The sequence below is a fragment of the Amblyomma americanum genome, chromosome 1 (genome assembly GCF_052857255.1).
Source record: "Amblyomma americanum isolate KBUSLIRL-KWMA chromosome 1, ASM5285725v1, whole genome shotgun sequence".
Classification (NCBI taxonomy): Eukaryota; Metazoa; Arthropoda; class Arachnida; order Ixodida; family Ixodidae; genus Amblyomma; species Amblyomma americanum.
In genome coordinates this window covers 546,166,337-546,184,781 of record NC_135497.1, presented here as the reverse complement: position 1 = coordinate 546,184,781, position 18,445 = coordinate 546,166,337, and the positions used below count along the sequence as shown (strand labels likewise).

The 18,445-nt window shown below is 47.9% G+C and overlaps 1 protein-coding gene across 2 annotated transcripts in view; it reads right to left on the bottom strand.

Moving 5' to 3' along the window:
* The window catches only part of LOC144116313 (LIM homeobox transcription factor 1-beta-like), a 334,199-nt gene extending 317,377 nt beyond the window's left edge, over positions 1-16,822 (bottom strand). For both annotated transcript variants that reach the window (XM_077651054.1, XM_077651055.1), the window contains exon 1: positions 16,598-16,822. In XM_077651054.1, the coding sequence (XP_077507180.1) occupies positions 16,598-16,644 (47 nt within the window). In that variant the 5' untranslated portion in view covers positions 16,645-16,822. The remainder of the gene's footprint in view (positions 1-16,597) is intronic.
* Positions 16,823-18,445: the final 1,623 nt, after the last annotated feature.

The following is an 18,445-nucleotide window of genomic DNA, read 5'->3' as shown; positions in this document are numbered from 1 at the left end:
CGTGCCGAAAGGCTTTCAGCGCACTCTTATCAGTGTGTGTGTGTGCTGACATTAACAAAGAGAGGAAGTCGATAATGGAAAAATAATTGCTCCCATCAATTTTGCAAGCGGGCGTTCCAACGGACTTCAGCTCGCATATGCAACTTCCGTATGCGTGTGCCTCCGTTCCAACAAGTCCCATTGTTGTAACTGAGGATGTATTTGGTAACGATATTTTCCCCCGTTCATTACGTTGCGCCAGCGCCATGGACATCACTGCACACCGCCTTTGCCGACCTGGTTCATGGGGCCATGAACTCCAGAGGCACACCTCGAATGGTCCCCAACGCAACGTGTGGTCCTGGCTGCAAAGATAACTCACTCCCAATATGCCCTTGGAACGCTCGCACCCGGGACTCGGTGTGGCTGAAAGCGAACCCCCTGAGCTCTAAACTTTTGACAAAGGCTGTACGTGGTGCTCACGTAACGCGTATACACGGCTGCCGTTGTACCATCTCAATCGCTTCTACTAAATGGCGTGAACAAACCTATTACTCGTATTATTACAAAATAATTGGTACATGTTTGTAATATATGACATGCATTTAAAACACCATTGTTACTGGTTTCAAATATTTTTTTATTGGATGCATTTGGTTGCAAAGTACATCCCTGTTTAAAAAAAAAAATATATATATATATATATTTACATTCACATTCGCTCACCGCAGCAGGCAACAGCTCCTCTGCCAAGCACACTGACCAAGGTCGATTGGTTCTGCCGCTAGCTACCAGCATTGGCTGGCCTGTGCAGGTTTGGGCAGCTCCCGACTTCGTTGCGTGCGGCTTCTCGCCTTTTTTCAGCGTGAGTATTAAGTGCTCGTTTTGGGCGTCCTTCTACACGTTCCCGTCAGCTACGTTTTTGCGCTTGTTTTTTTTTCTTTCAATGCCTGCCACAGTTCAAGGAGTAGGTTTCGGTTCGAGACGAAGAGCGCACAGCACGCGAAGAACTGACGCTCCGTCGGAAAGGGACGAAACGCGAACTTATCTTCTGACCTAAGTGTGCAACGGTTGGGTATTATAGTCACTCCTATATCCCTGGCTGCCAACAGAGACAAGAATGGTGTCTTATGACGCCTCTGCGGAAGGTGTGAGATGCGACTATCAGATGACTGCTAGCTAGTTTTCTCCGAACAACCTGTTTCATAGTGAATTCCGTTCATTTCCTTGCACCTGCAGTAGTACTGAATGATTTTTTTTTGTGTTGGCTGCCCTGAGTTCAATAATGCATAAGGAGAATTTGTGTTCCTGGTAACGAAAAGCTTTCATAAGCATGCAATCGGCATTGACTTGAAGTATACATATGCTTCATAGCCCTCAAAATGTTGGGCACTGCTTTCATATTAGAGAACTCTAAAACCATGCCTCTATCGAATACGGAGCGAATGATGCCTGGAACGTTTGCGGTGCTTACATGTTATTGAGTACTAAGATCAGCGACAAAAAATTTCGTCACTTAGAGTTTTAGTAGATGTTATCGTGATGCCCTCATATTACAAGAGATCCTAGAAGGCAGTGCTGTATATTACATGTGAAGGTCTTCTGTGATAAATCTTGCATGGTCACAAAATATTTCATTCTGTGTGCTAGGTACAGGGCAATCTTTAATGAGGTGAGTTATTTTTGTCTTCCTTCGTAATCTCCTTAGCAAGTGCACATTTCACGTTTCCTTTGACTGTAAGCACTTTATTCGCGTTCGATCATTCTTCCTTGCCTTTATCAATTTGTAAGCTCTTGATTTTGTGTTTCGTTTGGTCTGCGTAGCTTCTTCATTATATTGACGGAACTGTCTCTTCTCCATACGCCCTAAAAGCCAGCGTCAATTTCCCTGGAGGGCGCTTTTACAGCTCTCTTATGCCATTTCTGGCCAGCAGGCAACTAGCCAGTTCCCTGGACGTGAAAATTTTCAACTTGTTTAGTGGGTTTGTTCAGCAACTTTGTGCACCTATTGCGAGTTTCGTGTGTTGTGATTTTCAGCTGATAAACTTAGTATTTCTTTAAACATTGGTAATCATCATCATACCCCCTGACAATGTTCACTGCAGAAGAGAAGCCTCTCCTATATCTCTCCTTAACCCCGTTCTATGCCGGCTACGCCCACCCTATCCCCTCAAACTCATTAATTTTATCCGCCCACCTATCTTTCTGCCGGCCCCTGCTACGCTTGCCTTCTCTTGGAATCCAATCCGTTACTCTTGTGTACCAGAGGTTATCTTGCCTTCGCATTACTTGCCCTGCCCAGGCCCATTTCTTCCACGTGATTTCTACTATGATGTCATTAACCCGCGTTTGTTCTCTTACCCACTCTGCCCGCTTCCGGTCTCTTAACGTTACACCTATCATGTTTCTTGCCATGGCTCGCTGCACCGTCCTTAACTTAAGCTGAACCCTTTTCGTTAGCCTCCACGTTTCTGCCCCGTAGGTGAGTACCGGTAAGACACAGCTGTTGTACACTTTTCTCTTGAGGGAAATTGGTAAACTGCCATTCATGATCTGAGAGAACCGGCCATATGCGCTCCACCCCATCCTAATTTTTCTAGTTTTTTTACGCTCGTATAATCCCTATCTGCGGTCACTACCTGCCCTAAGTAGACGTATTCCCTTACCACTTGCAGCACCTGGCAACCAATTGTAAACTGCTGTTCTCTTTCGAGGCTGTTAAAGATTACTTTGGTTTTGTGCATACTAATTTTTATACCCACCGCTTCGCTGTGCCTGTCCAACTCATCGATCATGTTTTGCTGTTCTTCTCCTTAGTGCCTTAGCAAGGCAATGTCATCTGCGAATCGCTATATCCCCAGCGGCATAGCTAGCCGGTTCAATATTGGAAATGCATTGGCAAAGGCCGGTACTACAAATGACCAGAATGGTACCATTAATTTATAATATTGGGCCTATTACCTGCGCTGTGCGTATTCTCCATTAACTCTTATCCCCAACTGTTCTCATACCAGGCGTCTGAGTACCTCCTGTAAGCAGGCATTCGATAGCAGTTGTGACTCCCTGGCTGACACCTTTTCTTATTGGAATTTTATTGCTGACTTTATGGAGGACTATAGGGTAGCTGTGCACGCGCTATAGATATCTTCCAGTATTTTTACATGCGACTCTTCTACACCCTGATTCCGCAGTGCCTGCTGAAGTTTCGACTGAGTCTAATGCCTTCTCGTAACCTACAAAGGTTATATATGCGGGTTGATTGTTTTCTGAGCATTGCTGTATCACGTGATTGAGAGTGTAAATATCTCATACCCTTTACAAAAACCTACCTCATATTTTGGTTGACTAAAGTCTAAGGTTGTCCTGACTGTATATGCGATTACCTTAGTTGTGTAGAAGACAGGCATTAGCCTAGCCGCAGTGCCATTCCTCAGAGCGAGAGCCTGCTGACCCCGACAGACGAGGGACTGTGTTTCGCCTCCGCCTAAGCGCTGACCTAAGCCTCCGTTAGATTTGGCGGAGATTCGGTTTTCCTTTCTCGTAACGCCCTGTCTATCTGCAGCTGCACGCTACCGACCCCCCGCAATGCCCGAAGAGGCCAACCACCAAGCCGTACGGGTGGGCTCAGCAGTCCTCTGTTCCGGCTCCTTCCACCTGCAGGACCACGCCCTCTTCAGCGGGACTTGCGATGATGATGCTGAAGACTGACTCACACCATACGAACGGATGAGCAAATGTAACAAGTGGGACGATGCTACAAAGTTGAACAACTTCATCTTTTATTTGACCGGCTTTACCAACCTGTGGTTTCGAAACCACGAAGCAGACTTCACATGGCCAAATGTCAAGGCGAGCCCCACGGAAGTGTTCGAACGTCCTGTTGTACGAAAGCTATGCGCTGAACATCGCTTGCGCAAGCGTTCCCAGTTGGGTGAGACATTCCCAAGCTACACTGAAGATGTGGCCAACCGGAGCTCACGCGTTAATGCCCAGTCGTCCGAGGCTTACAAGATCAAGCGCTTTCTGAAAGGCATCAAGGATTCAGCCCCTGTCGTGAGATCGCACCGTTGCCGAAGGTGTCAGTCTCTGTCAGAGCTACGACGAGCTGCTCAAGCGCAGGCTCGTCAGTCGCCACCGCGCCTGTCGAGTCGCTTGCCGGCCTTTCAGCTGCACCCGACCACTCGGCGCTATTTGCATGAATTAAAGACTTCGTGTGAGAGGACGTTGCACGTCAGCTCTCGCTTTTGTCACCCGACTCCAGGCCATCTGCATACATGGTGCCCGAATTTCGCCATGTCACCAGCGAACCAATGGCTGAGGCCCCTCCACTGGTCCCTGCGGCCGCACCAGCACAGCTGCCCGCACCTGTCGCTGCGCCCCTGGTCTACGCCGCCGCACGGCCGAGGCCGCCTAACTACCACCCAACCTACAGTCCACCTCCAGCGTCTGTGCCTCAAGTTGCTCCAGTTCCGACGGTTTTTAATGCGAAAGCAATACTGCTCGAGGTTTCCGCTCTTGGCCGTCGTCCCGGAGAATCCACCATTGACCTTTAGCGTGACCTATTTGTGACGTCATGCCAGCTGTAGAAAAGCGGGGCCCCAACTCGGCTCGTCGCGATCGTCCCAGCGAATCCTCCACGCGCCGCTGCCGTGGGGGAGGCGCTCGCTCTACGTGACGTCATGCCAGCTGTGGGAAAGCGGCCCCCCAACTCGGCTCGTCACAGTCGTCCCAACGAATCCTCCACGGTATGTTGGATGATGTGTATAAGGTGAAGCTGCAACGATGTGCTGCGGCTAAGAAGCGGCGGCGTGCGGAAGAAACGGATGAACAGCGGGAACAACGTTTAGCTAAACGGCGTGCATATTATGCAGCCAGGCGAATGCGTTCAACATCTCTTGATCTGGGTGCATCTACAAGTATCATGCATGCTCTCAATGCTGACGCGACTTTGGCGACACCTGATCTGGAACGACAGAACGAAGCGAGGAAGAGACAACGCTCTCAAGAGACGCCAGAAGAACGCTCCGCACGACTCGAGAAACGTTGTAACAAAGATGCGGCTAGAAGTCGTGCCACGTCCCGGAATGACCCCAACTGCGGAACAGACCGCTTTGAGTTTAGGAGAGCGTCAGAATGAGACGAAACGAAGCTTTCGCAATTCAACTTGGGTTAACCAGAGCTAAACCACATCCAATTTTTTCCCACCGCTTCGACAATCCGGCAATTCCTGGCGTACTGGTGACAATCGGCCTATCTGTTACTGTTGCGGATTGCCTGGTAATGTGTCCTGACTTTGCTGTCGTCGGTTGCCAGTATCCCGAGTTGCCGGTTAGTGGCCTCCTCCAAGTCAATACTCAACGCCAGCCGAGCCGCCACAGAGTCGCCTTCTTTCATCTGATTGCACCGCCCTCTACACCCAGCGCTCACCTTCTCCGCGTCGCCGCTGCCTTTCTCCCATGCGCCGGCGCCCAGATCTTTCTCAAGAGGAAAACTGGATGCCGCATTCCCTGAAGCGAGAAATGCTCCGCCGGCGAAATGTCCAAGGCCTTAATTATTTCCCGCAAATCTGATCGCAGTTTTTGTAGAGGGTGTTTCTGTTCTGGCGCTTGTTGACGCCGGTGCTGCTGCTACTGCCATGGCTGCAGCCATTTGCCGCTCCTTGCTCTCAGTGACGAGCCCACTTCCTGGATTCTCGCTGCACACCGCAAGCGCGCACGCTATTGTTCCGTTAGCGCCGTGCACTGCTCGCTTCGTTATTCAGGACATTCTCTACGTAATTAAATTCACCAATTTGCCAACCTGTTCTCATGACATCACCTTGGGTTGTGACTTCCTGTCGCGCCATAACGCAGTCATTCATTGGGTTCGTGCTACACTAGAGCTCTTTGCACTTAGCGGTTCCTTGTCGACAGATGCCCCTTCTACTGCTCCCGCCAAAGTCGTCGTTAGCGAAGACACTGACCTGCTTAGGTTTTCATCTGCTCTTGTGCTCATCTCTTGTAACCTTGTTCGTCATGTCAACATGCTTTTTACACCATCGCCCGTCTCATGCGCCGCAACTACCTGCCCCTACCATACGCCGTACTCACCCTGTCAGCTGGTTTTACCACGTTGTTCGTAACCAATACGTTTACATGTGCTTCCTCTGTGCGTCGTGTTGAGTGCCTCGGTACCGTCCATCTCATTCATTTTATTCTCTATCAAGATGAGAATTACGACTCGCCGTCCCTCGACGTACATGCTCTGAGGCCGCCGATTCCAGCACTCTCCGCTTCGCCTACAGACGCTTTCATTCCCTCTATCGACGCCTCTCTTCCTGCACTCAACTTCTCGCGCTGCTTCATCAGTTTCGTTTCTCCTTCGATTCACACCAACCCGCTTTGACCCGCACGTCGACTGTCACCCATCACGTCGACACCGGTGGCCATGCCCCTCTGCGTGAGCGCCCGTATCGTGTCTGCGCCACTGAGCGCCAAGCTATTCAAGAAGAGATTGACACCGTTCTTCCGAGTGGCATGATTCAGGCCTCTAACGGTCCATGGGCCTCACCTGCGGTGCTCCTGGAGAAGAAAGATGGCTCTATTCATTTCTGCGTTGATTAGCGCCGCCTGAATCAGACCACGAGAAAGGATGTTTACCCTCTTCCTCATATTTTGTTGCTCTGGGCTGCCTACAAGGAGCGGAACTCTTCTCTTATCTCAGTGTACGCTATGGGTACTGGCAGGTCCCCATTGTACCCGACGATCTCCATAAAACCGCATTTGTGACCCCTGACAACCTGTAGGAATCTAACGTCATACCTTTCTGCCTCTGTAATAATCCGGCTACTTTCGAGCGCATGATAGACACCAGTCTGCGCGGCCTGAATTGGAGGTCGTGCCTCTGTTATCTGGACGACGTTGCGATCTTCTGCCCGACTTTGATGCTTATCTGTACCGGCTGAATCACGTCTTAACCTGCCTTACGGACGCCGGCTTTCAGGTCAACTTGAAAAGTGTCCCTTTGCTGCTCGTGAACTCGCGATTTTAGGCCACGTTATGTGAAAGGAGGGTGTCCGTCCCGATACCGCCAAATTTCGTGCTGTGACTGCATCTCCAAAACCTACTTCGATTAAGGAACTACGCAGCTTCGGGCTCATAATTTAGATGTTTTATCCGCTATTTTGCCGCCATTGTTGTGCCCCTTTAACTCAGCTTCTCGGCAGCAACGGGAATTTCTCGAGTTAGTCGCCTGCATGAGACGGCGCCTACAACCTTGCGCAGTCACCTCACGGCACCGCCGATCTAGTGCCACTCGACCCGAAAGCACCAACCGAAGTCCACACGGACGCCAGTAGCATTGGCCGGCGGGCTGCGCTCGCCCAGCGCAAGTCTGGAATCAAGGAATATGCAGTTTCTTACGCCAGCCGCGACTTCATGAAAACCGAACCTAACTATTTCGTGGCGGAGAAAGAGTACTTGGTGATTGTCTGGGCCCTTGGCAAGTTTTGACTTTTTCTATGGCTGTCCCTTTGACGTGGTCACGGACCAGCATGCCATGCCCACGGCATGCTGGCCCTTGCCGTAGTGAAGTTCAGGTTTCTTGAAGGTTATTATTCAGGTTCCTTGAAGAACAGCAAAAATAAAGCCAGTAGTAAGAGCAGTTTTTGCCTGAGCGCACATAAGAATCCTGCAAAACACGTTGGCTTGAGAGTGCATTGTAGCATCGACACTTTCCTCTCACTGAAATAGAGAGTGGGCGGCTTACTAGAGGCTTAACAGCCGCCGCGTTCTTACTAAGCATAAAGTACATAATAGAATTCTGGTAATACGAGACATATATAAATGAAATGGTTGGAGACACCAAATTTTTGGTTGGCGTGTTCTTCGTTTCAAACATCGCGTACTGCCCCAAGACGCGTGATGCGGGGTCGGTGATTGATATATACGCAGTAAATAATTTACTAACACATTGCTTGTAATGAGCTATTTCGGTTTCTCAGTGCCGGGGTGTATTACGACGTCACGTCCAGGGAAGAGCAGCAACTCTGGTCCCCTGGGCCCCAAAAGTTGTGACACACGGACTAATGCGTCGTCTGCTCTCGCACACACGCTGTGCATAGCAGCGCCCTTCGAAATACCGGCAGCTACGGCGACATGCTGAGCAAGAGGGCGAGGGACTCACCGAGTCCTGAAACCAAGCGGCTCGCTTGGGCCCATCTCACTCAGCATATACTGCGGGTGCCAACGTCGCTTATGCGCTGTATTTATCTTTGGCACACTACGCCGATGCTCAGTAGAGCTCTGTGCCGGTGGTCCGTAGCCGACAGCGCGTCAGTCGGCCGATCCCTTGGTCACATCACAGCGACACGATACATCACTGTCCGTACCGATCAATACCCGCCGCTGTCTTCATTTCGCTTCGGCCGCGCAGCCGCGCCTCGAGACTGCTCCGATTGCTGTGGATGTCGATTTAGATACCTTGGGTGCAGTTTTTCCTGCTGCTTGTTTAGCAAAGAGTCCGTGTATTCTACAGGATTCGGCATTTACCGCGCGAGTACGAAATTCCCCAAGAATATGCTCATCACAACGACTGCACCTCAGCGCTACTTTTGTTTACATTGCTGCCTATAGGCAGCAATGGCACGTTCGTTCAGGACCAAATGTAGAGCTACGTTGTACTTCAGATGAACAATCTCTTCTCTTCTGCGCCGTTTGTAAACTTACTTTTTTATGATGTACGATATCTGAACAAGAATCACCGATGAATGCAAGCGCCAGCCGGGGGGAGGGGGGGGGGGGGGGAAGGACGCTTCATAGCCAGATTGTCGACAACGTTTGTGTTCGGCGTTTCTCGCTCTTTATAGCTGCTTTTTCCGATGTTCCTAATGACGAAAATGGCAAAGGGCGCCCATTTGCAAAAATTAAAACGGCTTTATTTGCTGTCCACAAGCGTAGTCGACGAGTGCTGTCGGGAGCTGAAGCTTTAGTCCGCAGATTGGGTCACACCGCCTAGCAGTCGCTTCCCGATCAATGTGTGTGCTTCCTAAGATGTAGGCAGTCGTCGATTTGAGGTCACCGTTTGTCGATTTCAGGTTACCGTTGTCGAAACTATGTATACGCCGTATGATCATTTCCATTCGCTTAAAACTTTTAACCCGTTCTCCACAATCGCTAGGCCTACTCGTACTGCTGATGAGTATCGAAGGGGAGTAGTGTACTAATAATGATGAGTTTTTATTGCGCAAGGCCATTTGTGGCCAAACAGCGCCATGGCACAAGGCTTTTTTCTTATACTCAAGTTGGGGTCAAATACCCATTTCCCAAGCATTGCACCGTAAAGAAGCCGAGCACTAGGCAGGGGAGAGCTTGTGCGCATTGTATCACAGGTGGGTACCCGGTGGCACTGGGGATCGAACCCCGCACCTCCCGCATGCGAGGCGGATGCTCAAACGGTCACTAGGCCCCCGCTGCGGTCAAAGAATGTAGTAATAATAATACGGATAAAGTACAGACAAGAGAAACTAGTCAGGTCATCGTCTAATCGACGTGAAGGTTCCGCTCGGCTGCCGATGCTGGTGCCGGCTGTTGCGTCAGGGTCGGAATATATTTGCCAGTCAGCCCACCGAGGAGCCGACGCAGCGCTCGGCTAATGTGGCGCGTCGATGTTCATGGTACGTCACGTTACAGAGCTGCATGTGATGTCCCTACAATTGACTCCTATGTTCCCACGCCCCCTACATCGCCAACTCGCTTTAGCGATGGGTCTCGACCGTGAAATAGAGCATTTAGGGACTCTTTGGAGCTGAATTAAAGTATATTTTAGGCGTTTGTTGCAACCAATACTTCACCGTTGGTGACTTTACTTGCACAGTAAGCCCATAAAAAGCTTTTTATAACCTCAAAATTTGATGTATCAACCCACTTAATCTTTATTCCTTAAGTTAGGCTTACCTATACGGATGCTGTCAGGCACGATTAAATATAAACTTGGCAAAAATTATCTAGAAAAGAGATGGTTGAGGGAAGTTAAATGGTTATTTTGTAAACGCCGCCTTAACTAAAGTCCAGAACTTCGTGCTTTCGGTAAATGTTAAATAGAGATAGTTGCCTTCCGTAATGTTCACGGGTTTGGCGAACGGCTGACTTCTGCGGGGACTACAGCTTGCCAGAACCACTGAATGAAACACCCCGTTTCGTCACAATGTGTGGTCCGCATTCTAGCGGCGTCAAGCTGCCGTTAGTCAGCTGCCGGAGACTGCACGGCGACAAGCCAGCTGATGCGAAATCGATACAGTTTTCGAGACATTTCATTTCGGATACAACTATTTATCAAACGCATGAGCGCAGAAAGGCCACTCATTTGCAATTATGCTTTTTGACTTTACGTCATTAACTTGAAAAACATCTAGACCCATCATTTAATATTGACCAAATGGTCCGCGAAGTTCATACTGTCATTCTGCTTACCGCATTAATTTTCTGCAACTTCGGATACCGTGAAAGCCCGAGAATTCGATGCCAGATACATTTGAAATTCACGCAGTAAACTTCTTTTTTCCTTTTCCTCTCTTCAACACTGGCTGATCACCAACAGGACAACAAGCGCTCCTTGTTGCAGCCTCAAGTGAAGTTGTTTTCCTCCAGAAAGTCAAAAACGATAGCACGTGAAGTTCATTACATATGCTCTCAAATGCAAAATAAGAAAACAGCACTATTGCAAGGCGAAGAGTGTGAAGAGTGTTCTCTTCGCATTTTGTTCTCTTCGAGTGTTCTCTTCGCAACCCAGATCATAGCACATACTCTCAACGCTCAATGTCCACCTCCGTTCATTCGACATTGCCTTGCGGATCCGACATTTCCAGCCGAGGCAAAATTCTTCCTTGCATCTATCGATCCGACACGTTTGTGGTGGGTTGGAAGGGGCCCTGCAGTATCGCACCTATCCTGCACATTTTGTAACTTTTTTCCCTCTCACAGAATGCAGCCTTGGGGTATTATCGCAATTGTACCTTCTCTATCAGGAGTTTAACTTTATGCAGTCGTAAAAAGTGTGCTTACCTGTCATTTATATTGTACCAATAGCAGCTGAAAATTAGTTATAGGGGCTAGCCATTTCGTCCCTTGTTGAGTCACAGACTCACTTGTAATGTGAGCGCGAAAGAGTCAGTTCAATAGAAAGTTATAAATAACTAACATGCTAAGCTTATTCGACGTACTTTTTGCCCCGTATATGCTAGGTGTCCCAGTTAAAAGTAAGAAAGCTATTAAAAAACACACATTCTCCTATAAGAGTGAAACCATCTGAGCGCAGTTGAGAGTCGTGTGGCCTAATCTGCAGTATTTCTTTTTAGTTCTGCAAAGTTAATGTTTTAGTGAAGACTAGTAAGCTAAGGTTTTGAAATATTGGCTCTGCGAAAAAAGCGTGTATTAGGAAGTTGCAGATCGCCTTTCAAAAGAAAGCAGCAGAAAGCAACAAGGTGGGAATTGCACAGAATATTTTAGCGGCGTAAAAATAAGGCCCGCCGACGAATTAGCAACTGCTTGCGCATATCCTGGTGTGTAACGTAGAGACAGGAAGAAGGCAGAGTGGATCAGGGAACGAACTCTAGTTAATGACATACTAGTCGAAATCAGGTGGAATAAATGTGCTTGGGTGGGCATGTAATGCGAAGGGAAGATAACCGATGGTCGTTAAGGGTAACGGAGTGAATTGAAAGAGAAGGCAAGCGTAGCAGGGGGGCAGCAGGAAGTTAAAAGATGCGGATGAGGTTAAGAAGCTTGCAGGGCTAGGATGGCCGCAGACGGCCCAGGACAGGGTTGAATGGAGAGTTATGGCAGACGCCTTTGCCCTGCAGAGGGCGCAGTCAGGTTGATGATGACCATGGGGCACACTCAAATCCATGTCGGGCAGAGCACTCGGGAGATGAGCGGATTTTGTAGTTATTGGGGCGCTGAACTAACATCGCTGTGACGTGGTAGTTTTGTACTGCGCAGGCCTTATACTGCTGCCAGTAAAAGTATCTAGGTAATGGGTACCTCGTTGTAGATATTTCAGTCAGCTGTTTTTCAAAATGATCTCTAACTTATTCACACCCCGTTTTTGGAGGAAATTTTAACAAAGTCATTTAAATATTTGTTACTAATGAATTAACTTTGCATAACGAAATAAAATGCTGCATATATACGGGGCCTTACGGGTCTCAACAGCACTCTGTTGGTTTCACTCGCCTAGCACGCTCGGCCTTTTTTAAATGCTTGGTTACGTTTTGCTGGGACTCGAGGTGTGTATATGTAAAAAAGATATATTCACTTTGAAAAGCACAAAAACAATCATTGCAGCTATTCATCTCAAACCATGACGACATGGATATGTATGACGTGAAAGCGAAGTGCAAGCCGATTCATGAGTTTAAAAAATTTATGTATGTCGCCCATCGCGTTTATTTTGATAATGCGGCTATATATGCGGGGGTTCGCCAGCGGCCACACGTAGACTTTGGCATTTTTGCACCAAGAAAACCTGCATGCTCACACTTACACGCACGCACACTTTAATGAAACTTCTTAAATGAAAATTTACAACACACACACATGCACACACGAATGAGACGTCATTGTGTGCCACTTTTGCGTGTTGTGTAGTACCTAAGCAGATATTACATGGGCGAGAAAATGACTCAGTTCCTATAATTAAAATATATCGAATGTTTGAACCCTTTCGGACTTTTCACGGTATGATGTTGACGTCCTTCGGCTGAAGTGGCTTTAGACGCAGCTTTTTTAGCCCTTATTTAATAGAGGTCGGAGGATGTTATTTTTAGCGCTCGTCGATGATCCTCGACCTGTCCATATTTCATTTAATATAAACTTTACGAATGCTTTACAAAACCGTTTCACGAAGCTAGTTGCGGTGTCAGTTAGCCTAGCGTTGCTGAAGCCCCAGCGGGGTCTTTTTTTCGAAAGTTGTGCTAAAGGATCTGATTTATTTATTTATCTACTTAGTTATTTGTTTACTTTTTTCATTTATTTGTATTGTACCATAAGGCCCAAAGGCATTACAGAGGGAAGGGGGTTGCACGGAATAAAAATTTGACAGAGCTAAGCTTACCGGCTTAGCACATTATTCAATGAAACCTGGTTGGAATTGGCTGCTTTTCCAGCAGGTAAGGTCGCTCTGGGGCAAGCATGTAGCGAAGAAGGTATTGCTGCAGAAAGCTTATTTGCAGACATTTTCTACGCAGGAGATGCCAACCTGACACACAAATAGCTACTTGGATTTGCTTCACTGTTTCGCGCATGTTGAGCTACTTGGCTTCACTTCTCTTTTCGAGCATGTTTCGAGGCTTTGGCCTGTTTTGAGCACGTTTAGGCACTTGGCTTATAGCCTCTCTGTTTCAAACTAGTATGGCCACTGGATTTCGCCGCTTTATGAGCCAGCACCGCTTCTAGCGGTGCGCTATTGCGCGTTCAGCTCAGATATCAACACGCTTTCGACTTTCCCGTCAGAATGGAGGACATCAACTTTCGCCGGCATGGTGAATCTACGAGCATCCCACGGCGCACACTTTTCGTGATCATCTCTCGTGGGCTCCTCTTTTTCGCACCTAACCAGCGCAGCACTAAACTCCACAGCTGCGTCTTTTGAGGAAAGGAAATGGGGAAGTGACTGTCCCATATCTTGGTGGACACTTTAACCGCAGCCACAGCAGGCGTGGCGAGGACGACCGGGAGGAAAAGAAAGACGCACAACAGCTCCGCCGAAGGGAGGGAGTGTAGGCAAGAATGTGGGAGTGAAAGAAGAGCGACAGGGCTTCTGGGGATTGCCGAGACTGCGGCGGAGCCCTCCGCAACCTCACTTCTTTCCCCAGTCGTTCTTTCGCCCCCTCCTTGATCCTTTTCCTCACGGCGTTTTTCTACGCCTTTTGAAAGCTTCAGGGCTGAGTCGGACTAACGTTGACAGCGCTGAAATTGCATACGCTTTTGCAGTGTCGCTTTATAGATGGTGTTACAGTTATGCGCATTTGGCAAAGCTAACTTCGGAGATAACGTGAACGAACATTTAGAATAAACGGCAAACAGCATTTTTTGAAACTCGTTGAAGCAACATCTCACGCATGTAGCGGGTCCTAGAGGAAAGCCTCGAGGCTTTCGAAGTACGCCGCTCTATGGTAGGTGCCTGAAACTGACGGCGTTTCGCTAGTCTGGCAAAATAGTAGCATTGGGCTCTGCTCGCCACGCTGGGTCAGTGGGTAAGGCGCTCAGCTGCTGAGCTGGCGTACCCGGGTTCAAACCTGACCGCGGCGGCCGCGTTTTGATGAAGGCGAAATACGCCCGTATGCTTTCACTCTGTCCAATCGACGGATGAGCGTGAACGGCGGGAGTGAGAGGCGTGGTTAGAGAAAGGAATGGCGCCGTTACTGTCTCTCTTACGGCGGACACCTCAACCTCAAAAGGGTCACGCGTTACGGCTGCCGTTGTACCTCTTAAATGGCTTATACAACGCTATTACAGCTTCCAATCTAAAAAAACAAATAATATAATATAGTGAATGTCATTAATACAGAAATTCAACTTTCTCCAGAATGGACAAAGTTAGATAGTGCATCGCGAAAACGTAAATTATCTCGGCTACTGATCCCGAGTTCCCGGGTTCGAACCCGACAGCGGCGGCTGCTTTTCGATGGAGGCGAAACGTGTGCTGTGCGATGTCAGTGCACGTTAAAGATCCCCAGGTGGTCGAAATTATTCCGGAGCTCTTCACTACGGCACCTCTTTCTTCCTTACTTCTTTCACTCTCTCCTTTATCTCTTTCCTTACGGTGCGGTTCAGGTGTCCACCGATACAGTGAGACAGATATTGCGCCATTTCCTTTCCCAAAACACCAATTTTAAATTTTCCTTTTTCAGTGGCTGCAATATTCGGGGATGGCGGTTTCAATGAACAGAAGCCAGGGGATAAGGTGGGTATGTATGTGGCATTTTGCTACCTGTTGCGTTTAGGCAGCAGATAACTTCAGCAGACAAGTGCGGTAAGTAAATCACCCTCTTAAGTTTTTGTTAAAAGCAAAAAGGAAGTGCCATCATTTAGTGTGCTGGCCTCCAAAGCAGGCCAGTAGTCATTCCTGAAGAGGAGCTACACTTTATCTTAGAACGGCGGCATTTTTTATTTAGATATTTAGAACAGCCCTTTTCCCACCCCTTTGAAATGTACAGCCATGTAAACAGTGACGGACAGCTAGTTAGCCGATGCAGTCGAGTGTAAACACCCAGGTTTGAGCAGCGCTTGTCCGCTTTACAAGCGTTTCATAAGTCTTTAAGAGAGGCTTTGTGTTTTGAGGTTATCAACAATTTTTTAAAAATCTTTAGCTCTCCATAGAAACATTTACAAATAATGCCTCTCGTCATCTAAAAATTATTCGAAAACTCTCATCTGACATAACCTTTCTCCGCTGTGCGGTTGTTAGTTTTGGGTTAAGCGAAGAACAATTATTTATTCTGACTTAATTGCCAGTGTTATTCACATATATAATCACTTTGCCGTATCGAATGGTCACTATGTATAGTGTAACATAAGTAGTGGCATTCAATTTGATTGGTTTCACTAGTGTGGAAGACTGGATTTGCCAGCACTAATTTTACCGGTGTATTATCAACCATTATAAGGCACTGCTTCGGGGAATAGAGTTACTGGGGATGAGTGGAGCCCTGCCTAACAGTACAGAATGATTAGTGCCCATAACGTCGCAAGCGCGATCCGAGAACAGTATGGCTGCACGAGACGCTGGGCGTGCACGAGCGGAAGCACCTGTCTATTTTTTGTGGGGCCTGCTTGAAAGCCCAACCCTTGCAAGAGTTACACTTTAAAGAGCTCAGTACATAGCTGGAAGTGTGTTCCAAATACGAATAGATGAAGCACTGTTCCACATAAAAGCGCTTAATTTAACTAGGACGTTGTCTCACATATTTTACCTATTTATGTAGCTGGAACGCAGTTCCATATATTGAAGTGGAACTTTATAAAAACTGCACATAAGTTCCAATTACTAAACTGAACCTCGGTGGAACCAGATAAAGAGTATATACGCCGTTTAATTTTTGCACAGAGGCAACTATGATACCACAACGCACCCATGTGCTTCGGAGCGCTGTTCATTAGTTGTCCGAAAAAATTGAGACACAAATTGAGCGCGGCGTCTAAGAACGAAGCGGAAGCTTCTGTCCAATTTCCCTAAAAAAGAACACAGCTGCAGCCATCGAGAAAGCCGTCGCTATACGAATAATACCACATGAGTGTTCGGTCTTGAGGAATTCACTCCTCTAGCAAGGTGAAAACCGTTTTTTTCGTGCCTATAGGAAATAACCTCCCTTTTGTATCACCGTCTTCAACTACGTGCGCTGCTGGTGTAGTCGTGTGCCGTTAGTTTGAAAATCTGTGATCGAAACCCGCGATGCGTATTTCCAAGCAGCAGCACCTACCGTCGTATCGGGAAGACCCACTGCCCCGGCTATGTTTAAGAACGCGCTTAATGACATGGCGCTTGCGATCCCTTGTCCACCACTATGGATGGAGCCTCCGGTGCCAGTCTCCGGAATCATACGCTGCAATAAATACGAGCTGCTGAGAGTTGGCGCACTCACCTTTGTATTTCCAGCACGACGTGCCTACTGAGACTTTCGATGCACATGTTGAGATTCGCTGGAGTTAGAAAATGAGGAGATTCGAAAGTGCGGGAGCCGAGGGCGAGACCAAACTGGGTGCGAGATGAGCGTGCGTTCCGCCGCGAGGAGTGTGGAGCGGGCGCCAACTGCCCAATGGAACCCGCGGTGTTGTCAGCAGTTGTCCATTGCGTGCTGCCGGCAGCTGAAAACACCCGGACACACAGACACAATCACATACATAGGCATTCACAAAAGAACTCGGCGCCAAGCGAGACCGTTATCGCTGCACCAATCCTATCACATTTCGCTGCACCGTTTCGTTGTCGGTTTCTCTCGCTCGATGCCTGCACAGGGATGTTATCTGCGGCTCAGCAGCTGCCCGTGTGCGCTTGCAGCCTGCCACTGCTTCGGAAGGACTACCTCCATGCATTCTTTGCAGGGAAAGTGAAGTCAGGTTAGGTTAACATCACCTGATAGCAAGTGTGTCATTTTTACCAAAAACAACGCTTTCATGAATCAGGGAATTGGGAAAAAGCGTTGTACACGTGACGCCGCCACTGGAATATTCGTATGGCAGCGACGAGTGCCGTATTCATGAGCTTTCTGGATGAAGTCCGCTTCGCAGTTTCGAAGGGCAATTGGTGTAGAAGCGCACGGAAAGCAGCGCGGCAAGCATAGGCGACAATGCGAACAGTCTCGTAATATAAAAAGCGCAAAAAAGACGGCGCGAGGAAAGGTTAGTTGAAAACACCAGGGATGAATCTTTCGCTTCGCGTTCTGTGCACTGAGGCTGAGTGCGGTCGTTGTGCGCAGCAATTTCAAAACCGGAAGCTCTCGACGACATTTACGCTTTGTGCACTTGCTACGCAACCGGTGAAGCCTTTTCATTCTCCCTTCATCCGTCTAATTGGCTACATGTGTGTAGGCTGTGGGCGTTATATATATATATATATATATATATATATATATATATATATATATATATATATATATATATATATATATATATATATATATATATATACACTCCGCACGCGGGGCGTTAGAGTATATATATATATATATATATATATATAGTATAGAAAGATAAACGTATTTGGTTGCTAGAGGCAAACATTCAAAGTTGAAAACGCTTCATTTAGCCATAGATTTATTTTGAGTCGACGTTTCGGACAGAGCCTGTCCTTTCTCAAGACTTAGGTTACAGGGGTCTTCTTCCTCTTCTTAAGGAGTTGGCACTGGCACACATGTACGACACATGAACAAAAGAAACAAACGGAGGCAAAGAATACTAGAAAAGGCACAGATAGAAAGGGAAAAAAGGGGGAACAAATAAAAAAGAAAAACGTGCTGTCCCCCGCCGCCCACCCCGCAGCCGCAGGGAGCCGACCCGAACTTCCTATAGGACTAATACAGTTAACCTACGGCGCTCAGTCTCTAGCGGCTGCGGAGCAACTGACCAAAGCGGCGGTCAGACCTGTGACGCAGCGCACGGTGCTTGGAATCCTAACTCCGGACAGGCCTTCATTAAAAACTGAACTTAGCAACATTGAACGCTAGAACCTTATCTAGTGAGGCTAGCTTAGCAGTGGTGTTCGAGTGTCTAGCGCGTATTACATTGGATGTCATAGGGCTTAGTGATGTTAGGACAGGTGAGGCGTGTATACAATGCTGAGGGGGCGGTCATGTACCGTGCTATTGCGGATTAGTGGATAGATGATAAGTAGGTGAGGGTTTTATGATCAATCTGGGTATAGCTGGCAACACAGAAAAATTCTATAATATTAATAACAGGGTCGCAGTTATCGTACTTTGGCTAAGAAGCGC